General features: G+C 38.0%; 2 protein-coding genes across 3 annotated transcripts; one reads left to right on the top strand and one right to left on the bottom strand.

Moving 5' to 3' along the window:
• Positions 1-2,096: 2,096 nt before the first annotated feature.
• Positions 2,097-8,579, bottom strand: LOC115422532 (ESCRT-I complex subunit tsg101-like). Of its 2 annotated transcripts, none has more exons than XM_030138900.1 (2): positions 7,956-8,579; positions 2,097-3,531 (listed from the first exon to the last, which is right to left on the bottom strand). In XM_030138900.1, the coding sequence occupies exons 1-2, from the start codon at positions 8,461-8,463 to the stop codon at positions 3,239-3,241; spliced, it is 801 nt and encodes a 266-aa protein (XP_029994760.1). In that variant the 5' UTR covers positions 8,464-8,579; the 3' UTR covers positions 2,097-3,238. The 2 variants fall into 2 exon arrangements, with proteins under 2 accessions (XP_029994760.1, XP_029994761.1); XM_030138901.1 differs by having other exon boundaries at positions 2,097-3,513; positions 7,956-8,572.
• Positions 8,580-11,611: 3,032 nt separating this feature from the next.
• dalrd3 (DALR anticodon binding domain containing 3) lies at positions 11,612-24,819 on the top strand. The gene is made up of 13 exons (XM_030138876.1): positions 11,612-12,081; positions 15,462-15,769; positions 16,445-16,761; positions 18,752-18,810; positions 18,910-19,011; positions 19,105-19,169; positions 19,885-19,943; positions 21,006-21,088; positions 21,192-21,318; positions 21,471-21,529; positions 22,297-22,413; positions 22,498-22,566; positions 24,092-24,819. The coding sequence occupies exons 1-13, from the start codon at positions 11,848-11,850 to the stop codon at positions 24,209-24,211; spliced, it is 1,719 nt and encodes a 572-aa protein (XP_029994736.1). The 5' UTR covers positions 11,612-11,847; the 3' UTR covers positions 24,212-24,819.
• The last annotated feature ends 1,715 nt before the right edge of the window (positions 24,820-26,534 follow it).

Below are 26,534 nucleotides of genomic sequence, written 5' to 3'. Positions count from 1 at the left end.
TTATACAACTGTTAGTGTCGAAAACTGTCTGTAAATAAACTAAAATGAAGGTCCTTTTATGGACGTTGGATCTAAATGTAGACGGAAATATTTTAATAAATGAGTGGAAATAAAGGAGTTTGATTAAATTCTCAGTGACAACAGGAAATAAACTTATGAAGAGAATTAAATGCTCATTTTAATCATATAAGAAGCATTTTGAATGAGTTTAACTTTCATATTTGTTTCTTTTTTTACATGTTACTGAGGCATAAAAGTATTTTCTAGAGATTTTTTCAACTAAAATACATGTTATTTTATATTTTTATTTGAACAATTTCAACTAAATATGCAAAAATAAAAGCTTTTTGAATCTTCTTTCATATTTTAAGTAATTTTGGTGCAAATTCAACATAATGTGATTATAACTGAGGTGTTTATTATGTTATAATGTGAAAATGTGATTATTCTTTAATTAAAAAGGTTAAATATCTCATTTGTTTTTGTTTGTCCTGCACTAAAATCTGACTTTCTGGGTTTTTTTTGGTTTTTTTTAAGCCGGTGTCTTGTCCAGACCGGATCCCGGATCCTCCTGGTGGGTGGGATAGTAACGGAACCCATAATGCAGCTGTGATCCTGAGCCCCAGCTGGTTATGGGCTCCGTTTCCATCCCACAATGCACTGCACATCCTGACTTTTACAGCCGATGGAAGAAGATGAGTCTGTGGTTTATCAAATCTGCAGACCGAGGTTGTTTCTGTTTAACCCAAAGAAAGTGAAAGTAAAGGCCCGGTTTCACTGTGACTGGTCTGTTACACGTTTATTTATTTTATTCTGGTGTTTTTCTTTAATGACACGTTTTCTCCCGGATTGCAAACAATGGAAAACGCAACCGGGAATCTCGTGTCAGCCACGAAAAGCACCTCGGACGGCGAGTTTTCACCTGTAAAGTCCGAATAAACATCAGATTTGAACAAGAGAAGAAGCTGGGTTTGGTTTTTTATCTTCAGTCATAAATAAAGAAACAGTATCTGAAACATGAAGGTTTTACGTTTTTCTACATTTTAGTTTTGTGTAAACGGTGATTCTGTAAAACGTGTTTTTAACGTCGATGAATGAGTCCCTGAATAAGTAAGTGTTATTCTTTACCGTAGAGTGAACAGTTGTTTTCACAGATGTTTCTCATTGCAATCAAGCGACAAAATGAACAAAAATGAATGAAATAAGTAACTGAATGAACAAAAACAGACAAATGTAGCAAATAAATGACTCAAAATGAATAAAAAGAGCAATAAAATGAACAAAAAGGAATAAAATAAACAATGAAATGTGGGAAAACAAACGAAAATCAAAATGAGCAAAAATTTATGGAAAATGTAACAAAATGAACAAAAATGAACACAATAAGCAAGAAAACAAACAAAAATGAATGAAACATAACAAAATAAGCAACAAAACAAAAATGAATAAAATAAGCAATGAAATGTGGAAAAAAAACCAAATGAAAATCAAAACGAGCAAACAATAACAAATTAAGCATCAGAATAAGCAAAAATGAAGAGAATAAGCAATAAACTGAACAAAAATGAATGAAAAATGTAACAAAATAAAATAAGCAGGAAAATGAACAAAAATGAATGAAAAATGTAGCAAAATAAACAAAAATTAACAGAATAAGCAACAAAACAAACAAAAAAAAAGAAAAATGTAATAAAAAATAAGCAACAAAACAATAAAAATTAATAAAATAAGCAATGAAATGTGAAAAAAACAAACAAATGAAAATCAAAATGAGCAAACAATAACAAATTGAGCATCAGAATGAGCAACAAAATGAACAAAAATGAATGAAAAATTTAACAAAATAAACAAAATAAGCAAGAAAATGAACAAAAATGAATGAAAAATTTAACAAAATAAACAAAATGAGCAAGAAAATGAACAAAAATGAATGACTTAAAGACACTTTAGGAGGTTGGATGTTTGAGGTTAATGTTCTGTTTCTCATATTTTCATTTCAGGTCATTTTCATTTGTTGTTATTTATATTTTATTTTAGTGTTTTATTGTTGAGTTTAATCAGTCGTTTTATTTGAAGGAATTGACTCCATTTACAGGTTGAGTTTTTCAGGTTTTAATTTAAAAAAATTCTGATTTCCAGAAGCTGAAAAGGATCCAATGGAAGAGTGAATGACATCAGATTAAAAAAAACCTGTTTATTAAAAAGGTCCGTTTGGATGTAAAACCATTTGATTCATGTCCATCATTAAACACATTATTAACATTCAACAGAAAATAAAAGTGACTTTAGCAGAAGGTTTAGTTTTAGTCGATCACAGTCCTTTTATTTTGTGCATGTGTTGGATTGTTTGGACTTCAGTCGAGTTCTGAGTCACTGTTTCAGCTTCAGTTACTGCACTTCTGCTTCCACACCAAAGTATCAGGTATCAGACAAACCGTGTTTCAGCCATTTTTCATTTCGCTATGACAACAAAAGCACTTGAACACAACACGGCGGTACTTCTGAATTCACCAGTGGAAAGGCTGACGTTCCCGACAGCACCTGAAGGCATCATACGGCCTCTGTGTGGGTAAGGTCCAGTATAATGTGAGTGTCGGACGTCTGTGCTCTGGTGTGGACACAAGTACCTGAATCAGAACTGTCCGTATGAGTGACCAGGATCAGGATCCAGCGCCACAGAACCGGTCCAGGGCCTCCAGGACCTTCAGGACCTCCAGGGCCTCAGTCTGCTGATCTGGACTGAAGAGCAAACACAAACTACCACTGACCATGGATTCAGCCCCAAACCACATGTGGATCTGACAGAACCGCTGGCGTTTTACCTCCTGTCGCATCAAACGGAACTATTTCAGATTCAGACCTGAACCCATAAAGACCCAAACAGGTTCTGATGGAACAGTCGAATCCCTGTTGATCCTCTAACCCTGTCAATAACTGGTGTAAAATACAATATATACAACAGATGCTTTAGGTTCTGGTCTATAAGGGTTAAAAGGTCACATGTTTTCATCGTGTCATTTCAGTTTTTTACCCTCAAGTACAGACTAAATCTTGCAGGTGGGCTCATTTCCAGGTCGCTGTGTTCTGCTGGTACTGGTCCGGTCGCTGCTTTAGTCCCTCAGTTTGAACTTTATTCCAGGCAGAAGCCGATAAACGACCTCGGACCCGGAGTCGCAGTAAATCCACGCCGTCGGAGGCACTCGTCGTCCGTTCCCCGAACCCGAACCCGCCCCGTCAGTCACGGCCTCGGGGGGAAGCGGCTCAGGACCCGGTCCACCAGCTCCAGGTGTCTCTGGTGGTTCTGCTGGCCCATCCTCTCGTGCATGGCGCTCAGCTGACTCAGCAGCTCCTTCTGCATCTCCCTCTCGTGGTCCATGAGCCTTTGCAGCCGGGCGTCCTCCTGCGCCTGCATGGCGGCGTCCATCTCCCTCAGCTGGGCCACGGTGGCCGACACCAGCGTGGACACCTGCTCCATCACAGACGTCTTCCTCTTCTTCGTTGGTATGGGGTGAGCTGGAACACACACAGGCTCTGTATTTGGAAACGTTTGGATTCATTCACAGGAAAGTTGGATTCGTTTTTTTAGTACTTTTCTGAGTGTTTTAACTCTTTCATGTGTGAATTATGAGAACCAGATGTTTTTTCTCTTTAGACAAAAAAAAATACTATTCTTCATGTAATTACAAAAATGTCCACTCAGTTGGACATGAGTTTAACTTTTAACACAAAGAAATATATTTTTAACAAACCAATATCAATGATTAAAAACTGTGTTAAAACAATGAAATAAACACTTCAAAAGCTGAAAATCTGATGTTTTCTCACATTTTAACCCAAAGCCCGTTTACATGAGGGTCAAGTCACGCGCTTATTGACTTTGAATCAAAAAATTAGAACTGAGATAATGATTTCAAACTTTTTGGAGTTTAATAGTATAACATCTTAAGTTTCTAAATCCATTAAAATTTTTGCCAAAAAAGGATTTTCAAGAAAATTACAGAACTTTTTATATGAACTAAATTCAGTCCCGCTGAAAGTTCCCCAAGAATGAATAATAACAGAACTTCTCATTGCTATAATTTGAAATCTCAATCATACATTTCTATTTTCAATATAGTTTTATGACCTTTTATACACCTTTTTACCATTATAAAATCTTTTTGTCTGAAAAATTGGTGTGAATTGCTGTTTTAAGCATTTTAATATCAGATGGTGCTGGTTACGTAGGGAATTTCACTTTTCTCAAAAAACTTTTTTTTTTTAATCACTAATTAATCAAATGAGCTAAACCAATGGAAATTTCTGAAAGTAAGCATTTAACCCTCTGCTTAAGCATGACTTCATTGGAATTTAAGATTATTTTGTCACTAATCTAAAAAAAAAATATATATATATTTTTCCCTACATAACCAAAAATAGGTCTCAACATGAAATAGCTGCTTGTGAAGGTTTTTTTTTCTTTCACTTTCTATAGATTTAACTTTTCAAATCAATAATTATGATATTCTATTGTCTTCATATGGATTTGGTATACATGAATATTACATTCTCTGGAAAAAATTTCCTCTTAATTGAGATCAAAGGGTAATTATCACAAGATACTGATGAGACTCAACTTGAGCAGTCTGTCAGCTGGTATGAATGGGGTCATGACCATAAAAATCTGATAACTGCTGTGTTCAGATAAATTGTATTTACATGCATTTCAGAAATGCAATAATTCAAAAACCCTGGTTTAATGTTTCAGTCTATTATTTGAATTCTTTCAGAGTATGGACGTACATTATGACATAAGATGTACACTTCCTGTCATTTTCAAAACATCCGGTCTTGTCTTGTTGCTAATAAGATGAGAAAATGGGTCACATGTTGCTGCTATCCTTCATTCCATTTCATTGTTTACCTTTTTCCTTCGGCTCATGTTGTCACTGAATAACTTCAATTTATATAGATTTTTTTTTTTTATTTTACACACATGCGCAAATTTTTGTATAGTTATTGATGTAATAATTTTTAATCCATAAATACTATGAGGGGAGGGGGGCCAGCAGGGTCCCTCCTGCCAGAGGCTTGGCCCCCCTCTATACCCCCCCCTCTCCTTGAAATATTTGTGGATTAAAAACAATAACATCAATAAGTAGAAAAGCACTCAGAGAGCGCAGACCTCCACCAAGGCAGATCAGTGCCCCCCCCCCATCACCACCAAAATTTAATCATTTGTTCCTTGTGCCAGTATCAACATTTCCTGAAAATTTCATCCAAATCTGTCGGTAACTTTTCGACTTATGTTGCACACAGACAGACAGACAGACAAACCAACACCACCAAAAACAGAAGCTCCTTGGCGGAGGTAAATATACAAAAATGAAAACATTTGTCTGACTTCACAGTACGCAACAGTCATAGGTTACAAACCTGACAAGAAATTAGACTGTTTATAACGTTCACAACAGGTGGATCGTTCTCTTATGACACTATTCTTTTTGACAGGTTTGAGTTACGCGACTTATTGTTTGTAAATGTAGACATTTGGGCTCTAACAGAACCTTTGGACTAGTCCATATTTAGAGGCTGTTTTCTGGTATTCTCCTGGTTCTAAATGAACTCAAATGAATTTGTTCTGTTGTTTGTTATTGTCTCAGGAAATAATATAAAATCGTCTTGAAACTTTGGCAGCCTTATTTAGACCATATTGGTACATCTCTTACACCAAGTACTTAATGTACTTATCTGTATAGAGGGTATGCACATACGTCACTTCCCCCCATAGGCCACACCCCTCTAAGTCAGACTGAGTGGCAAAAACCAACCTGCTCCACATGACAGAGTACAGCAGTAAACACAGCCAGAGAAAAGGGAAAATGTGAAATCTGAAATTAAATGAAGGACAGTTGGACTGGACATGAATCTGTACGAGCTACCAAAGAACAAGTGGTCCATGAACACTGACATGTGGACACAAATGGAGGATCCAGACCTGATCCAGGGGGGAGGGGATCAGCGCTTTTTGGACCTGAAACTAATATACATGGTTTCATCAGGACTGACAACCAGGGTCCAAAACTAGGGCCCAGAACCAGCTGATCCAAAAGGTCCAAAACTAGAGCCCAGAACCAGCTGATCCAAAGGCTCCAAAACTAGAGCCCAGAACCAGCTGATCCAAAGGCTCCAAAACTAGGACCAGAACCAGCTGATCCAAAGGCTCCAAAACTAGGACCAGAACCAGCTGATCCAAAGGCTTCAAAACTAGGGCCCAGAACCAGCTGATCCAAAGGCTCCAAAACTAGGACCAGAACCAGCTGATCCAAAGGCTCCAAAACTAGGACCCAGAACCAGCTGATCCAAAGGCTCCAAAACTAGAGCCCAGAACCAGCTGATCCAAAGGCTCCAAAACTAGGGACCAGAACCAGCTGATCCAAAGGCTCCAAAACTAGGGCCCAGAACCAGCTGATCCAAAGGTCATTTCCAGTAGACCGTGGACTGACCCCAGTGAATATATGCATGATCTACTGGGACTGAGCAGATTTACTGAGTCTAGTTCAGACCCCATACTTTATCCAACACAGATACTACTGCTGTGGACCAGCAGGGCACCACTGGATTCTGGGAAATTAGCAGATTTACACCACCTGTTTTTAAATTAACACATTATTCTTGTAATATTATGGCTTTATTGTCGGAATATGACGACTTTAATCTCATTAACATTTAATCTCATAAACGAATGACATTTTTGTTAAATTATGATTTTTTTTTAACAACTACGACTTTATTCTCATAACATTGTGATTCTTTTTGTATTTGACTTTATCCTCATAAAATTACAGGTTTTATATCTATATTTTATGACTTTATTCTCGTAGTGACAAGTGTTTTTATTTTCTCATGTGGTCACAATACTCCGTCGTAGCTTTATTCTCCAGTTCCCCCGTATTTGTAAAACGAGGTTAGCCTCAGTTTCAGTTAGTTTACTAATCATGTAGGAGCACAAGGTTCAGAATCACAAAATGAAGACAAAAACCAGGAAAGATCTGATCATGAAAACAAGAGCTGCACTAAGAAGGACCGTTAGCCAAAACAATAGGTCATTTCAGGTCTGATTGGACCCAAAAATTCAGCGTAAATGAATGTTAGCTGACACCAAACAGGATCCACAGATCTAGACTTGGTTTCCTGGATTTGTGGATCCACCTACTTCTCTTTTCTTTGTCTTTCGGTCTCTAAAACGATCCTACTACTGCTCCTACTGCTTTTCAGACCTGTTCATAGATTCAATTGCACAACAGCTCTTCCTCATTTTTTATTAAATATTGTTCTTCAGTTTAGATCAGGGGTGTCAAACTCATTTTAGTTCAGGGGCCACATTAAGCCCAAACTGACCTCAAGTGGGCCAGACCAGTAAAACAGTACCATAACCTGTAAATAATGACCACTCCAAATTTTTCTTTTTGTTTTACTGCAATCAAAATTAAATTCTGAAAATATGTACAGTTACAAAGTATCCACACAAAAGGATGTGAATAACCTGAAAAAACTGAAATTTCTTGAGAAAAATAAGTGCAATTTTCTGTATGTGGAACCTCAACTAAAATGAGTTCGACATCCTTGATTGTTTATATCTTCAGTGTAATTTTTGTGGTTTGCAAATTCATCCTGCGGGCCGGACTGGAACCTTTGGCGGGCCGGATTTGGCCCCCGCGCCTCATGTTTGACATCCCTGGTTTAGACAGTACTGAAGCCAACGCTGTCACTCATCTCCCTCTTTCTGCCACTCAGTGGGCGGAACCGCGGTGACGTCACGTGCATACCCTGTATTGACCCTGAGCACTGACTGTTTTGTTTTTGTTTTCTTTCTTTCTTTTTTTGTTTTTGGTATATTCTGTTTGCACGCATTGAATTAAAAAAAAAAAACAGAAAATAAAATACACATAAAAAAAAGACTGTTCTGGACTCACTGATGGACTGGATCTGATCCGGGGAACTGGACTGGTCCTCGTCCTCCTCCGGCTCCACCGGACCCAGGTTCGGCTTCACGTCCTGGTCGTCGTCCTCGTTCCACAGCTCCACCACCACCTCGTTGTGGTCCGGTTCGTCCAGAACTGGAGGAGGAGGAGGAGGGGTGGGAGGAAGAGGCGGAGGGGACGGGCTCCGGTTCCGGTTCCGTTTGCCCTGGTTCCCCTTCGGTCCGCTGCCGAACGCCCGGTGGCACTGGTCGTAGAAGGGCCAGTCCACCGGTTCGGAGCCGCTCTTCTCCTGGTGGAACCGCTTGTACTGCTTCCGGAGCGCCTTCAGTTTGCTGATGATCTGCATGTGGGACCTGTACACCCCCCGCTCCGACAGCAGCTGAGCGATCCGGTTGTACACCACCGAGTCCTTCACGGTCCGGGTGATCTGGTTCCGGATCTGCTCCGAGCCCCGGATGTCCAGCAGTTCTCGGATTTCTTTCTGGGTCCAGTTGTGCATCTTTTGTCTGGGCTGGAACCTCCGGGAGAACCGCCACAACTTAGTCCAAACACTTCCCGGGATGGTTCTTCTTCTGTGGTGCTTTTACCGGTGCACAAACATGGAGTCTGTGTTTGGTCTCCCCCTGGTGGACGGACAGGACAACTGATTCAAACTAATAAAAGGGGTATACAGATTAATAAAAAAGAATTAAGTGGGTATTTTAACAGTTTAAACTAGTAAATTTAGTACTTTCAGGTTGTTAGAATTACTGAAATGGATAATTCAGTAATAATAAAACCAGTAAAATGATCCAGATTAATAAAAATAATTAAATAAGTATTGTAAGATTAAAAATAATAAAATTAGTATTTAACATTATTAAAACTAGTAAAATGAGTATTTTAAGACTATTAAAATTACTGAAATGAATAATTCAAGATTATTAAAACTAATAAAATGGGTATCCAGATTAATAAAAATAATTAAATGGGTATTTTAAAAATAAAACTAGTAAAATGAGTATTTTCAGGTTATTAGAATTACTGAAATTGGTGTTTTTAGATTATTAAAACTAGTAATATATAAAGCTAGCAAAATGGGTTGTTTCTTTCTTTCTTTCGTTGTAATCAGATAATAAAAAAGCAAAACTATTGGTTGAATTCAGTCCTAATGTGGTTTATAGATTACCAGATTTACAAACTTCTTCAAAATAAAATACAAGACTGTGAACGAAAACATGAAAAATTAGAGCAGAAACAAATAAGTAAAGTGACTATAACCATTAGATCTCAGTGGTCAAACTCACTTTAGTTCTGGTTCCACATTCAGCCAGATTGGATCAGCAGTGGACCGAACCAGTAAAATAATAATAATATATAAATAATATCAACTCTAAACTTTCCTCTAAAATTACATTATGAAAATGTTCAAATTATCCTTTAAAAATGTGAATATCATAAACTAAAATTTCGTAAGAAAAATAAGTGTAATTTTAACAGCATTCTACCTCAGTTTATCATTTACACATGAGCATCACAATTTACAGATCACAGTGGATCTACAAATACATTTAATAACAGGTAGAATATAGTTAAAATTGTACTAAAGCCTTTATTTCATAGGGTCTGTAGATGAGCTCTTTGGGGCTGGAGTTAAAAACACACCAACATATGTGCCTTCTTCAGGCTGTGAAATAAAGCTTTTTACCATTTTTCCAACTGAGTGCCTGGATTGGTGTCATTTTTCTAATGTTATTTGGTTTAGTTTGGATTCCAACACTGACAGAGTAATTATGTTATTTGATTGTTTTTAATGGTGAGTTTTTTTTGTTTTTCTTTCTCATCCTTAAGTTTCGTCTTTTGACTTGTATGGTTTTCTTAGTGTTGTTTTCGAATGTTTATATCTACTTTACATTTACATGTTTGAAATAAACTAATCCTAAAATCAGTGTTTAAACCAAGTGCTTTCACGGTGATGTCTGTTTTCTTTTCTTAGATCTAATGGTTGCAGTCGCTTTATTTATTTGTTTCTGCTCTAATTTTTCATGTTTTCATTCAGTCTTGTATTTTATTTGAAGATGTTTGTAAATCTGTATTTGAGAGACACAATACAAGGAATAACTGTTTGTACATGTATTTTATTCTTAGCCATTTAATTAATCTCTTACTTATGTTTTATATGTTGCATTAAGTACTTATTTTCCTGTTCATGCAGGCAAACAAACACGAATAAATGTCTATTAATACTTATTTAAGTAAAGATTCAAAATATTGAACACTACAAATACACCGTAAATCATAAACGTGATCCTAGATCTATTGTTATATTTCTGTTGAAAACATATTTTGGGTTTTACATTATCTGACAACAACAAATGAATGAATGAAAAAAAAGAAAGAAAAAAAAAAGGAAAGAACCCATTTCACTAGCTTTATATATTACTAGTTTTAATAATCTAAAAACACCCATTTCAGTAATTCTAATAACTTGAAAATACTAATTTTACTAGTTTTATTTTTTAAAATACCCATTTAATTTTTATTAATGTGGATACCCATTTTATTAGTTTTAGTAACCTTTAATTATTCATGTCAGTATTTTTAATACTCTTAAAGTATTCATTTTGCTACTTTTAATAATGTTAAATACTAATTTTAGTAGTTTTAATCTCACAATACTGATTTCATTATTTTTATTCATCTGGATCACTTTACTAGTTTTATTATTACTGAATTATCCATTTCAGTCATTTTAACAAGTGGTTCCAGGAACAACAGGCCCCGCCCCTCAAATGTATTGTAGCTTACTTTGTCATCAATTCAGCTGATGTCATCATGTCTATGCATGTGCTGATGTCATCATATCAAATGCCTCTATATATGAGCCAAGTCTGAAGTAAATTGAAACAAAATTGATGTTTTTATAGACATTTGAAATTTCACCCATTCTAAGTCAATGGGGAAAAAAAAGATGTAAAGAAATCATTAAAAATTTGAACTTTGACCCACTTTTCCCAAAACGTAATCACATCTATTCTGGGTCATTGGCAGTTTTTAAACCCAATTAGGTCTGAATTCAACCAATAGTTTTGTTTCTACAAACATTTGAAATTTCCCCCATGTAAGTAAATGGGAAAAAAGATTTTAAAAAATTTATTAAAAAAAAAACAAAAGAAATACATAAATTGAATTTTGACCTACTTTTCCCAAAATGTAATCAGATCTATTCTGGGTCACTGCTAATCTATTAACCCAATTTGGTCTGAATTCAACCAATAGTTTTGTTTCTACAAACATTTGAAATGTTGCCCATTATCAGTAAATGGGGGAAGAAAAAAAAAATAATAAAAATTCATTTAAAAATTTAGAACTTTAACCTACTGTTTGTAATAGTTAAAACCAATAGTTTTGCTGCTCGTGTTAACAAACAAACAAACCTAACCAAAAACAATGTGTCTGGCCTCCACTTCGGGGGGGGGGGGGTGGTGGTGGTAATAATCTTTAAAAACCCGTTTAAGTCATTTTAATATTTTTAAAGGTTCTTTTGACCCGTTTCCACACACACTGCAGTCCTTAATGTCTAACTACAGTCTGTAGGTGTCGCTGTTGCACGTGTCGTCGGTCCACCTCGGACCCGTCCCGTTGGAAACACAGACTGTCGTTCATTCGTTCCGGGGTTCAGTCCCAGCTGATGCAGCCGAGCTCCGCGTCCAATATCGGACATCGATCATTGATCAGCCGCGGATCCGGTCAGTCGGTCGGTCGGTTCTTCTCGTAGCAGTTGTTCTCAGACCGGATCGGACCGGACCTTGGTGTGTGTGTGTGTGTGTGTGTGTGTGTGTGCTGGGGGATGATCGGAGGGTGTGTTCGCTGACAGTCCGCTCGTGTTGTTGTGGTTCTGCGGATGGAGAACACCGCGCAGCCTTCGCCCCTCCGGATCACACCGACCGTCCGGGCTCTGAGCTCCGCACTGCGGGGGAAGCGGGACCATGTGTCCGACTGCGGCCGGGCCAACGCGGTCCGGCTGTTCCCCGAACCCGACAAGCTGTGGTTCAAGGAGAGCAGCGCAAAAAACCTGCGGAACAGGGACTTCCTGTCACCCACCACCATGCTCAACACACTGTTTGCGGACGGACAGGTGGGTGTTTTAGAGAAACTGAACCGGTAATGAGCTTTAAATGTGGTAATAAAGGATGGTAATAACAGCAGAGAAGTCAACCTGCTCTGGAGCCCATCCACTGGACGTAACAGCCACATTTTAATCTTCCGCTTAGTAATATAGTCCGGTGACCGCTAGTGAGTGATTAATTTAATTGGCGCATTAATATTTATAAAAAGTAATGCGTTTAAACTGTTTAGACCAGGGGTGTCACACTGGAAAAAAAAAAAGAAATCTGACAAAGTGTATTTTTGTCATTTCTAGTCCAAATATCTCATCACACTTAAAATCAGACGGAATCACCTAAAGAGGAACTTTTCAGTGAGATATAAGAACTGATTTATAGACAATAGATCTGGAAAATCTGATTTCAAGAAATCTTTTCTTTTTACTTACAAAATCACAACACCAAGAAAGTACAAGTCACCAGAACGATTTAAAAAAAGACAAAAACAATAAGCAAAAAACAAAACAAACAAAAAGACAATAACCACGAGGGTTAAAAAAAAAACAAAAAAAAAACAAAACTGATGACTACAGACAAGAACCAAGACAATAGACAAAAATCATGAGGAAAAAAATAAGAAAGATAACAAACTACACATATATGTGTATATACACACAAACACGTTAGAAGACATAGGACAGAAAACCGAGATTAGACCAAGAAAAAGTAAATAAATAAAAAATAAATTTACAATAGACAAAAACAGATTAAAAAAGACAAAACCAAAAAACAAAAGTACCTTGGAATTCTTAAAAAAAAAACCTTAAGTCTTACCAAGATAATTTTCACTTGTTCCATTGGCCAATTTTTTTTTGTTGTGTGAACTAACCAAAAAGATTAGGATAAGGTAAGATTTCTTGAAATCAGATTTTCCAGATCTATTGTCCAAAAATCAGTTCTTATATCTCACTGAAAAGTTCCTCTTTAAGTGATTATTTCTTATTTTAAGTGTGATGAGATATTTGGACTAGAAATGAGAATTCAGGTTCCACATTCAGACCAATTCAATCTCAAGTGGCTCAGACCATTAAAATATGATCATAAACTACTGTAAATGTAAACAATTTCATGTAATTTTAGGCAAAGTAAATTTATATGTTTAGACCCATTCATACACGAAGCAATTCAAAGTGCTTTACAAAGACACAGAAACATATAAAATGACATTAAAATCCTAAACTAATACTGGGACAATAGCAGAATAAAACATTAAACAAAAGGAAAGTGCAAAAAAGATCAAAAGAAAGAAAGAAATTCAAACAAGAATAAGAGACAGTTAAAACAAAAGCTAAAAACAGTCTTAATTAAAATGAAGAATTTAATGTTAAATCAATCAAAACAGTTCAAACTGTGAGTTGCAGTGCAGAACTGAAAAATAAAATACTCTAATCAAAGGCAGCTGTAAACAAATGAGTCTTGATTTAATTTTACTGTATTTACACTAAACCAAGCTATCATTTTACAAAAAAACATGAATAACCTGAACAAATATGAACAACCTGAAAAGTCTTAATAGCAGTAAGTGTAATTGTACCAATATTCTGTCTGTTATTAAATGTTTTGTGTATTTGTAGATCCACTGTGATCTGTATGTTATAATGAACATGTGTACATGATAAACTGAAGCAGAATAGAGTTAAATTTGCACGTATTTTTCTTAAATATCAGTTTATGTTATTCACACTGTTTTAAAGGATAGTTTGTATTTGTAAACATTTTCATTATGTAATTTTACTGTTTTCACTATAAAATTTTGAGGAAAGTTGGGAGTCGACATTATTTATGTGTTATTATTATGTTATTATTGTACTGGTCTGACCCACTTGGGATCAGATTTGGCTGAATGTGGCCCCTAAACTAAAATGAGTTTGACGTCTGGTTTAGATTAAGACGAAACCCAGCCAATCAGAGAGCAGATGCTGTCAACCGTCATCTGTTACTGTGTGTGTCTGGAAAAATGGACAATCTTTGGTTATAACTTTGCAAATACATGTTAAAACTTTAAAATTCTGATGAAAACCAGACTAGATTAAAACCATGGGTCGTTTAGAGGCCTTTGACTTTGTCCCATGGACCAGACGCCATCAGCCTGCAGCAGTCATTATTAACCCATGACTGGTTCAGACAGATATGGGTCAGACACACACAGACATCTGCAGTATCGACGTCTGAATGCAGCTGGTGCACGGCTGTAAAAAGGCATCGGAAGCTCCACATGGGAAAGAATACGACTACGGTCACACAGCAGGTCTAATGCACAAGTCCGATTTTTTTGTCAAATCCAATTCTTTTGTGTGTTCGTTCAGATTCTACATTAAATGCGACTTCTATCAGTTTTGAGTCTGAACTGAATGTGACCCTGAAGTGACCCAAATGCACGAAAGAGGTCCTGATGGAATATGAGACCACACAGACACACTGTGTTTACGGAAGGAAATATGTTTTTCCCATCGCTCCTCCTCCTGGGACGCAGAACTGTGACGTTTGACGCATTAGGTCGGATAAATGCGACCTGGCCGTTCAGACTGAAGTCGCATTGAAAATATCGGATACATTCAGGATTTCATGAAAGTGGTCTGGGTCGGATTAGTGCTGTTCAAACTGTCTTTAACAGATCAAATACAGGTCACATACGGACAAAAAAAAAAAAAAAAAAAAAAATCAGATTTGGGCCGCTATTTGTTTTGATGATGTCTATGTCATCATCATGTGTATTTTTTACATTTTTAATTCACAGCGAACGAGTGATGTATCAATGTTGGCTGTTTCATGTCTTGTTCCATCCATGAATTTCAGTTAAATTACAGCTGGAAGAAATAGTTAAACTCTCTCATCTGGTGGGTCATGTGCATGTTTTTTGGCACGGTATACAATTGTCCCAATATTGGAATAATTTCAGTGAAGAACTTAGGAAAATACTGGGATATGAACTACCAAGGACATGTTCTGTTCTAAATCTGGGTCATTTAACAGGAAAAGACATAACAAGTAAGGATAAATATTTGATTAAAATCCTCTTGGTAGCGTCTAAAAAAGCAGGTTTGGCTTCCCCTTCAACAATACACTGATAACTCAACCTGAATAGTTCGAGTTTATGTGTCCTCCTTTGGTTTGATCAGTCAGAAGTCCTGGGATGGGGGGGTTGGTAAAATGTGTTTGGTATGTTTGCTTTCCTCTGACATACTTTTAGTTTGTTTACTCTGTGGTTAATTTTCAAAATGTGGACAAATTGTAATAATGGATGTTTTTATGACTAATTCTTGAATAAAAACACTGACAAAGTTAAAAACTGTGATGATTCTCATTAAATTTGAGTAAAAACCTGTTTAACCTTTGGCTCTTCTCCTCTCAGGTTCCTCCGGTCATCATGTCCAGAGTCCTGTCCCTGCGGGGCTGTGGCGTTCTCCCTGTGGCCGGCGGGGAGGTGATGGGGGAGGGGCTCAGGGTGAGGGTGGACCGGGCCGCCGCCTTCAGGGCCGTCCTGATGGGCGGAGCCACAGAGTATCTGAAGCCCTTCAGCGAGAGACAAGGCTGTGTGGTGGTCAACTGTCCAGCACTGCACCCCAAACCCAACCTCCCCACCCCTGAAACGCTGACCCTGGGTCAGCTCCGGACGGTTCTGTTAGCTGACCACATGGGGGCGCTGCTGACGAGACAGGGGTGAGTCTGACAGAAACGGAGCTTTGAGTTCCTGTCATTCTAAACTGGTTTATTCAGGGTCAGATTTATTTGGGTTTTCTGTCATTGCACTTTTAGTTTGCTTTTTCAAAGTAATATTACAATAATAATAATGAGTATATGAATGTACAACAGTTAAACATTAAAGCAATCTTAAATAAATGAGTTTTTAAAAGGGATTTGAAGGTGTTGAGGTCAGATGGTAGGTGGGAGGGAGTTCCAGAGGGTTGGAGCACCAGTAGAAAAGGTTCTGTCCCCCCAGGTTCATATTTTAGATCATATTTCCACATTTTCTGACTTTTTGTAAGTAATAACCTACACAACTCTTCATCACTGTCTTCTCTTTTTGAAATTTATTTATTTATCTATTTATTTATTTATTTGACACTTACTTTTTATTAGTCATTTTATCTTTTTTTCCCCCACAAAACAAAGACAAAACAGACACAAAACAAAAACAATCTGCAATAAGTACTTGTTATTGTTCAAAAACAAAATTATCAATTAGTACAGGCATCATTGAAGCTATGCAAATTAAATCTGAGCAACAATTTTCTCTATATGATAAGTTTTTATTTTTATTATGTTTATTTTTTTAATAATAATAATAATAATAATAAAAATTATTCACCATCACTGTCTTCTCTGCTGTGTCAGTTTTTCAGTGTCCTTCTGCCCGAAGCTTCCTGAAGACAGTGACATCATCACCTTCCTGCAAACTCTGGGCGTGGATTGGCCGACAGCTCCGGCCAGCTGGACCAATGAGGAGCGGGAGGAGAAGATCCAGGAAGTGCTGGAGAACTCTGTGTACAGAGAGAGGGATGGTGGGAGAGGCAGGAGGACAAGCGGAGGAGGAGGAGGAGGGAGGAAGGTGGAGGAGGGTGAGGACGAGGGAGCGGTCAGGGTCAACCTCAAACGAGTGTTCCAGGAGGAGGGGCTGCTGGGATACGACCCCAGCCTGGGGACCTGCACAGGTAAGAGCTGAACGCATTATTTCAGGAAGTTTATACAACGACACAACACTTATGTTCATCATCTTCTGTCATGAACATAGATCTGACCAACTGGGTCAATTCAGTTCAGTTTTATTTGTGGAACCCAATATCACAACAAGGTCGCCTCACAGGGGTTTACAGAATTTATTGAATTGATAAAAAACACAATGAAAATAAGCCAACAGTCAAATAATTAGTTAGTCCCGCCCACTTCTATTGTTAGATTGATCTGCATCCAGACCACAGGACTGGAACATAGAACAGAACCTGACAACCTCACACATTCAGCTGGTTCTGATCCACATAGAACAGACACTGACGGACAGGGACGTAGATAAAGAATTCATTTATACATATAGTTGTGATTGTGTTTATTATATAGTTCCATAGATGGCAGAGGTTTATATTATTAGTACTAACAGTTATAAGCTGAGAACTGCTTCTGGGGTGTCCTATAACAAAATATATCTTATAAATGAATTGTCAATTTTAACTTTATGTAATAATATGTAATAAAATTGATTGATTGGTTACAGTAGTAGTATATCCACTGTTATTACCAGTATTTGCAGTAGTAGTATTAACACTTATGGACATTTGTTCTAGTTATTGGTAATTACTAGGGCTGTGTATTGGCAAGAATCTGGTGATTTGATACAAATCACAATACTAGGATCGTGATACAATATATCACGATATATCATGATACTGTTAAAAAGGCAATTTTTAAAAAAAAGTTTATTTCCTGGAAGATTTGAATTATACCAGAAATATGTACAAATACTAAACACATTTTTATTTGATCACAACAGGATCTAATGCACAACATTTTTCTAATTCTCCTAGTTTCCAAAGGAACTACCATCTGCCTCTCAGACAGTAAAAAGTGCTTTTAGGATGCTTCAAATAACCATTATTTAATAAAACAGTACTAAATAATAATAAAGATAGAAACAATAAAGAAAAACAAAAAACAAACATGAACCTCTGCCATATCTTCATTTGAATAAATACCTAAAAATATCAATATAGTACTTTTTAAAGTCAATACAGTATTGTGAAATGAAATATCACGATATATTGCAGAACCGATATTTTCTAACACCCCTAGTAGTTATATTGTTAATAATAATAATAATAATAATAATCCTACAATATAATGCACGTTCTGTGTTCGTCTGTCCAATCGATGTTGCGTTTGTACGGGTTTTCCTCAGCCTTCACAGGCCTGCCCGCCAAACTCGCCAAATGAAGAGACATTACCTGACTATCTACTAGGCACAATTTTATGTCCGTATTCAAATGTTGTGAGGTATGCTGGGCGCTTTTAGCCTCTCATGCTGTCATACAATGGCACCATGGGTACAATGCCACTAGTAATAATAATAATAATAATAATAATAATAATGATGGATTAGATTTATATCGTGCTTTTCTATGAACACATACTCAAAGCGCGTACAGTGGGTCCATTATTCATTCACTCACACATTCTCTACTTTTTAACAGTTCTAGTTCAGCTTGCTGTGCATCCATGTGTCTCCCCCTACCTCCCCCTCTCCCCCAGTCTCTCTCTCTCTTTAACCCTTTATCTGTCAGTCGTCCATCCTCCAGTATTCAGGGTCTGCTCCAGGTTTCTGTCTGTTAAAGGAAGTTTTTTCTTCCACTGTCTTCTAGTGTTTGCTCCTGGATGATTCTGTTGGTTCTTTAATCGGGTTGAGACTCTGGTTTATTCTGGCTCTATATGTAAAGTGTCATGAGATAACTTTTGGTACGATTTGGCTCTATATAATAAAATTTGATCGATTGACACTGGAACTATTTTTGGTTGATGTGACTCTTTAAACATGAAGGCCTCATAAAGGGACAGTAGTACTGCATATACTGGCACAGTTCGAGGTAGAACATATTAGAAGGTGGCTGGTTCTGTTAATCTGTTGCTTAGATACAACCGATGTTTGTGTTTCAGTTCAAAGAGACAGTGTTTCACATCTGGCACAACTGGACCTCGCCACGACCGACTGCACAGTAAGAAACGCTTAAAGACTCACACCAAAACACAAGGCCCAGACCTCAGAAGGTTTGGATCAAAAACAGACAAACAAAGCATCGGTGTCTCTGTGGCAGGTATCCATGGCAACAGCGTTACATGTGACGTCCTGTCAGGATGAGTTCCGGCAGCAGCAGATAGCAATGCTGTGGAGAGCCACCGGAGCGACGCATACCCAGGTAATAATAACCCACTCCCACACACTCCATCCTGATCTGATCTGATCTGATCTGCCTGTGGTCTCAGCTGGTGGGGGGTCTTTGTGTCCACAGAGACATCTGGTATGTGGACCCGTCAAGACTCCTGGATGTCAGCTGACAGCCGCACAGTATCTGCAGTAAGAACCACATCTGCCAAAGCTCTGTTCTGTGTTTTACATCCATGATCCTCTAATGTCATTTTCCTCTGACTCCACCACACACACCTTTAACACCACAAAATACAAAAACACAGATCTGATTCAATTAGAACAGCACTAGTGGGTGTCTGTCCTGGGATTAGGGGTGTAAGAAAATATCGGTTCTGTGATATATCGCAATATTTCATTTCACAATACTGTATCGATGTTAAAAAGTACTGTATTGATAATTTTAGGTATTTACTCAAATGCAGATATTGTGGAGGTTAATTTTTCTTTTTTGTTTATATTTATTATTATTTAACACTTGTTAAATAATGTTAGTTCCTTTGTTGGGATTGAACTAAAATAATGTTCTGATGTTAGTTGTGAACTAATAGAATATGAAAATTTGAACAGGATCTTAAACTGTAATGTCTGTAAAACAGAATTTCAGTTTGAACACAGGAACATTTTGTGATATAGCATTACAGTATTTGTGCATATTTCTGGTGTAATTCAATTCTTCAAGGAATTAATCATTTTTAAAAAAGAAACAAAGAAAAAAATTGCCTTTTTAACAGTATCATGATATATCGTTATTGTGATCCTAGTATTGTGATTTGTATCATATCGCCAGATGCTTGCCAATACACACCCCTACCTGGGTTCGTTTTTAGCCCAGATGTCTGTTGTTTTTTCTCATTTCCTTCAGGCTGAGAAGAGGCCAGATGAAAGAGGCCTCGGAGATGAAGTATGGAGACCAAGTAGAAGGTGTGTGAGCCTGTTCAGCGTTTATTAACTTTTGAAACAGCCATAACCTCCTGAGACCCACCTCTGTAGGATATACCAGTCTCACTAGTCTGTGCATCCATACAGTTTTCTGTGTATTCAATACTGAGAAAACAGTCTGGAATTGGGTCGATCGCTGTGAAATATACCGACCAATCACAAGTCTGAGGGGCGGGTGTTTCGCAATGCGTCATCCGCACCGACTTCTTTTTGTCACAAGTCAAAGTCAGTTCCAAGTCCACAAATCTCTTTATAACTGTTGGTTGTTTACTTGGTTCAAAAATAAGAATGGAATTACAGATTATGTTAAGTTTCTCTGACAAAAGCGTCACATCTGTCTCATCTGTGATTGATTTACTCAGCGCCTGTTATTCCTGCCTTCATATTTGGATTCAAGCCCTGCGATTCCAGGTTGATTTCTCATTGAGAAAGACGGACAGATGGACAGGCTAGAGTCTCACAGCTTTACTTAAAAAAAACACGGAAAAAAACTGAGAATCATTTACAAACTAATAAAGGCCAGGGTTGATGCCATCGTATAAATATAAAGCCTAGTCCTCAAATACAGGCTGGAAAACAATCTACTCCCAATTAAACTAAATATTCACCTCTTTAGCTTTAATTTAAGGCATGTAACAGTGTAATCCAAATATTTTCAACACTGGACTTAGAGTTAAATATGACCATTCCCTCTTAACCTCCTCAGACCCAGCTATGGGTTTTCTGTCCACATTTGTGGACAAGAGTTTCACAACTTTATACAAAAAAAAAAAGAAAACTGTCCACCACACAGGACATTCCATAACATTTTTAAAAACTGCATCTGAAAAAACTGTTGCATCACGATGTTTCCAATATAAGCACTTATTTAATAAAAACCAAAAAAAGCTGGTACTTTGCTGACATTTCCTGGGTCTCAGGAGGTTAAATCAGAAATTAGACCTGACTAACACAAACATCCTTCAAATAAAGGCCTCGTATCACAGTGAAATAAATACCTGGTCACCTTAAAATGGCTGATGCTGCTGTTCATTCGTCTCACAGGTCAGACGTGGGATGACATCATCAGGGTCATGACCTCAGCCACCGTCAGGTTTGAGCTGCTGTCCACGGTCCACACCAGCCCGGTGAGTCCACACAGATGTGAGACGCGACCATTAACGGAGCGTCTGACTGTGACAGAATGTGGGCGGTCCTTCATGTCAGACTGAGTGACAGCTGTCTGTTCAGGTGACGCTGGACGTCCAGAGAGAAGGGGGCGTGTCCACCAAAGGGCCGCGAGGAGGCGTGTTCGTCATGTACAACTGCGCCCGACTCCACACACTGTTCGACAGCTACGAGAGGGGGGTGGAGAAAGGTGACATCACAGCGACAGATTTAGAAACAACCAGGAACACAACTATGAGGCTTAAGTTCCAGCCTGATTTATTCATTATCATGTAAATACAGAGGTTACATTTACATTTATTCAACTATGGTTCTTTAGTATAAATGTGTGTTTATGTGCAGGTCTTTACCCAGAGATACCGGAGGGCTCTCAGCTGGACTTCTCTACTCTCAAAGAGGAGGTAGGACTCCAACTCAAAGAAGACCGATAGACAGACAGACAGATAGATAAACAAAAACTTAACAAAATAGCCAAGAAAATGAACACAAACATAAATAAACAAAAAATGGAAAAAAAAACAAAAAAAACAAAGCAAAATAAACAAGATTAATAGAAATGGACAAATGGAAAAAATATTAGCTTGATAAACAGATAATAAAAGCCACAAATATAAGAAACAAAATAGGTAAAACATAAATAAATAAATAAATAAGGAACAAAATGGACAAATATAAGCATCAGTAAAAAAAATAAGCAGCAAAATTGATGAAAAATTAACAAAATAGGTAAGAAAATGAAGAATAAACAGGTAAGTAGTGTGATGAACAAAAAGAACAAAATAATGAAAAAAGTTGGATAGACAGACAGACTTTATTGATCCCAACCTGGGAAATTGTTGTGCAGCAGCAGCAGCAGAACGACAGACAGTGAAAATAGAACACAAGAATAAAAAAAAAAGAAGAAAATAGAAGAGCAAACCCACTTTACAGAATAAATTACAAATATAAGAAACAGAACTGGTAAAAAAAAAATCTGGACAATCAAACATTAAGGTGCAACAATATTCTGTAATGTTCAAAGTAAAACAGAATTTTTGCATAAATAACATTCAAGTACACAGTTGAAACAGGTTTAAGACCAGTTTAAACGTCAGACAGATGTTTGTAAAGTTTATTCAACAGTCTAATGGAATGTGAAAATGGTCTTATCTCTGTGTTTGATTGACAGGGCGAGTGGCTTCTCCTTTTCAATTACCTCATCCCCTTCTCTGAGCTGCTGGACCAATCAGGACAGGCGTTGGACTGTGAAGGGGGCGGGGCCAGAGTCAACATTAAGACTGAACAGGTGAGACGGTCCCTTTACCTGGAGCGTCCATGGGCTGTTGTGCAGATGTTTGTGTAACCCATCTGTTGGTTCGTTCCTCCTCAGATCTGTAAATTCCTGGTTTCTCTCAGTAAAGACTTCAGCTCCTACTACAACAGAGTCCACGTCCTCGGGGTGAGCACCAACAACATGTTCACAGACAGAAAAACTGCCATAAAGTCAGCATGTGCCAGTACTTTCTCTGCTTTTTTCTGCATAATTCTCTTAAACCACTTCAGCTCTGCTCAATTATTTCAGATTTTAACCCTTTAAATACCAGTTTGAGTGCATGATGTCACTTGTTTTATTAAAAAACAACACAAAATATGAGATATTTTCCATATATAAGATGGTAGAGGATGTGACATTGATTTTTATGTCAGAATATTGAACATGTCAAAGATTAACAATAAAACTGATTTCAGTGCATTAGTGGTTTTTGTTCAGTGCAGGACCCTCATGGCAAAACCCCCCCAAAAAACAAAACACCTCATTGACTTATATTGAAACCACATCTTTTAATCTCACATAAAAACTACTAGTGTACTTACTGTTTAGTTTTTATAAGAAAATATGTGCAATTTTAACAATGTCCAGTCCAATTTGACCTCAACCTGACCAGTAAAATAATAACGTAATAACCGATAATGTCAAAAACGTGAAAAAAGTAAAATTACTCTTTGAAAATATTTACATCTACAAACCACCCTTTAAAGAAATGAGAATAACCTGCAATGTCTTACAATAAGTAAATAAATAAGTGCAATTTTAACAATATTCTACCTCAGTTTATCATTTCCACATGTACATTATAACGTACAAATACACAAAACATTTAATAACAGGCAGAATATTGGTACAATTACACTGACTTCTCTTTAGACATTTGTAAGTTGTTCATATTTTTTCAGGTTCACATTTTTTTGTGAAAGGATAGTTTGTAAATGTAAATATTTTCATGTAATTTTACTTTTTTTTTTTACAAGAGAAACATTTGGATTTGTTGTAGGTTACTAGTGCGTTGACCCGCGCGGAACCATGGATTCTAGATCCTGGACTTCATCATTGTCAGTACAGAAGGGGGGGTGTTTTTAAAATCCACATCCCAACCCTGAGGGGCAACATCCTGGTCCCCCAGCACAGAAATTTATTGTGTATTAGCACATACTGCACCGCATTTGTCCAGCAGTCACCGCCAAAGTGTTCATGTGATTCTGGCCTTAGCAACGTGATTGTAAGGTCATTGTTTTCCAAAATTACTAATATTTTCCAAAATATTGGTCCAATCAACTTGCCGTTTTTGTTAGTCTGTTCCTTGACCAAAAATACAGAAGTATGACAAACTGCAGCAGTCAGCTCTGTACGGATTTAGTGTGATACCAAAGACACACACACACAGAGTCCACTTCCATTTTGTAAAATTAGATTATGATAGTATTTTACTGGTCTGGTCCACTTGATCATATTGGAACTGAAGTGATTTTGACACCATTGATGGTTAATATCTGCAGTGTAACTGTTGCATTTCACAAAATCATCCCGTGGGCCGGTTTGGACCCTTTGACGGGCCGGTTTTGGCCCATGGACCGTATGTTTGACACCCCAGGTCTAGACTAAAAGCTCCTGTTTGATTAAATATTTTTTCTGTTCTTTCCTCCAGGAGCCGCTGCCTCATCTCTTCAACCAGATGTTTTGTCGTCTGTATCTCCTTCGAGCGCTCAGAGAGTTGTACCACAGCGCTCTGGAGACCCTCAACCTGCCCCCCATCAGGCAGCTATAGCAGCCCCGGGGTCCAGTGTCATTACCCATGATTCATGCAGACTGACTAATGCACATTCAGATCCACGGTCCTTCACCGCAAAAATATGCTCCAAACTTTGTCTAAATACTTAAAGGCTTCTGCGTCTCAGACAGAGAACATGCATATGTCCACTTTATTTCCGTTCCTCCAGTGGAGTTCAGTGTCAAAAACACTGTCTGAGGATAAAAAAGGATGTGGATTTTGTACCGAAATGAATAACAGAGTCTTATTATCATTAAGTTTCTGTTAGAGTTTGCTTAGAATACAGGGTTTCTACCAGTAAATCCCAAAGGCTGCATTTTCAGGCATTAAAAGAACTCTAATACAACTGTGACAGGTCTTAAACATTAATTACAGCTGCATATTTTCCACTGTTACATATATTTTTATGTCAAATCTGGCTCTAATACCAACATAGGTGAGCGGTTGAAACCAGGACTAAACATCTGGATCAGCAGAACTCTTTAAAAGTTAAATACGTAACATTTCTCATTTGTGTTTGTAAAAAGAAGGTTAAACTCCGCCTACCTTCCAATCAGCCAATGAGGGAACGAGCAGACATAGTCAAAAGCAAACATCTCTATTGAGGGAAAAAAACACTGCCATGTAGAAGAATCAAATATTTTATGTTTATGTTTATGTTTACGCATTTGGCAGACGCTTTTTTCCAAAGCGACTTACAGGGGAAAACCAATTAAATCACTCAATCAATCAAATTTTATTTATATAGCGCCAGATCACAAGAAAGTTATCTCTTGACATTTTATATATAGAGTTGGTCAAAACCAGACTCTAAGTCAATTTACAGAAACCCAACAGAATCCTCCAGGAGCAAACACTTGTGACTGGTGACAGTGGCAAGGAAAAACTTCCCTTTAACAGGCAGAAACCTCGAGCAGACCCAGACTCCTGGAGGATGGCCGTCTGCCTTGACCAGTTGGGGTTAAAGAGAGAGAGTAGAGAAGGGGAAAAAGAGAGAGCGATAGAGATAGGGACTGGGGGAGAGGGGGAGAAGGGGGGAGTAGGGGGAGACACATGGAGGCGGTTGAGGATAAGTGAGTGGTGATGATGAGGGCAGGGAAGAGGCCGGACCACCGCAGCAGGTCCAGAGATAATCGTGAAAGAATCTGTGGTTGTCCTGGGAAAAACCTTATTAGAATATTTAAAATGGAATGTTTGAAAGTGCTAGGACAGGAGGTGCTCTCGGAAGAGCTGGGTCTTCAGGAGCTTCTTGAAGATAGGCAGGGATGACTCTGTTCTTGTAGCACTTGGTAGAGCGTTCCACCAACGTGGAACGACCCATGAAAAGAGCCTGGATTGTCTTGTACAAGGTCTGGGGACCACCACACTACGTTCCCCAGACGAGCGGAGTGGTCGTGGGGCGACATAAGCTTTTATTAGTGCACCTAAGTAGACAGGAGCAGACCCACGGAGAATTTTGTAGGCTAGGATTAAAGATTTGAATTTGATGCGGGCAGCTATGGGTAGCCAGTGTAACTCAATGAGTAAGGGGGTGACATGTGCCCTTTTAGGCTGATTGAAGACCAGACGCGCTGCTGCATTCTGGACCATCTGTAGTGGTTTGACAACACAAGCTGGGAGGCCCGTTAGAAGAGCATTGCAGTAGTCAAGACGGGAGATAACCATAGTCTGCACCAGGAGCTGGGTGGCCTGTTCGGTTAGGTATGGCCTGATCTTTCTTAGGTTGAACAGAGTGAAACGGCATGATCGGGTGACAGAGGCAACGTGATCCGTGAAGGTCAACTGATTATCAATCATGACTCCCAAGTTACGTACTACACTGGTAGGAGCCAGAGGTATGGAGTCAATAGTGATGGAGATGTCCAGCTGTATGGTTGGCTTAGCTGGGAAGACCAGCAGTTCAGTTTTGGACAGGTTCAGCTGAAGGTGATGGGCTTTCATCCATGCAGATATGTCAGAGAGACAATCTGAGATCCGCACTGAGACTGTGGAGTCATCAGGTGGGAATGACTGATTTTCTGATTGTTTCACTGCAGTTACGTTTTAAATCTGAGGTATTTTTATTGCTCTGCTGTGACTGGCTGAAGGTACAAAGGTCGACTCCCTTAAACATCCTGAACAGAGGTGACGACTGAGGATTATTATTGTGAGAGTTTAAACATCATCTTTTTAGGACAATGTTACATATTAAGCCTTTAACAGAAACCTGATAAAAGTGTAAATCCAAAGAAAATGTGGATTAAAATAGTTTTACGTGGTCTGGTCTTCAAACGCTCTTTAACGGTGAGATCAGAAACCAAGGATCCACGAGTCTGAATTT

Source organism: Sphaeramia orbicularis, chromosome 7, assembly GCF_902148855.1.
Source record: "Sphaeramia orbicularis chromosome 7, fSphaOr1.1, whole genome shotgun sequence".
Classification (NCBI taxonomy): Eukaryota; Metazoa; Chordata; class Actinopteri; order Kurtiformes; family Apogonidae; genus Sphaeramia; species Sphaeramia orbicularis.
Note: the sequence above shows the minus strand (reverse complement) of the source record. Positions and strands in the feature narration are given on the sequence as shown.

What these genes read in the sequence shown, in the direction of transcription:
- LOC115422532 (XM_030138900.1), bottom strand. Translation starts at nt 8,463, where the DNA reads ATGCACAACTGGACCCAGAAAGAAATCCGAGAACTGCTGGACATCCGG. An exon ending in GGATCAGATCCAGTCCATCA is followed by an intron (nt 3,532 to 7,955) that starts GTGAGTCCAGAA and finishes TTCCAAATACAG; the next exon opens with AGCCTGTGTGTGTTCCAGCT.
- dalrd3 (XM_030138876.1), top strand. Translation starts at nt 11,848, where the DNA reads ATGGAGAACACCGCGCAGCCTTCGCCCCTCCGGATCACACCGACCGTC. An exon ending in CAGCCTGGGGACCTGCACAG is followed by an intron (nt 16,762 to 18,751) that starts GTAAGAGCTGAA and finishes TTTGTGTTTCAG; the next exon opens with TTCAAAGAGACAGTGTTTCA. An exon ending in ACAGAGTCCACGTCCTCGGG is followed by an intron (nt 22,567 to 24,091) that starts GTGAGCACCAAC and finishes TCTTTCCTCCAG; the next exon opens with GAGCCGCTGCCTCATCTCTT.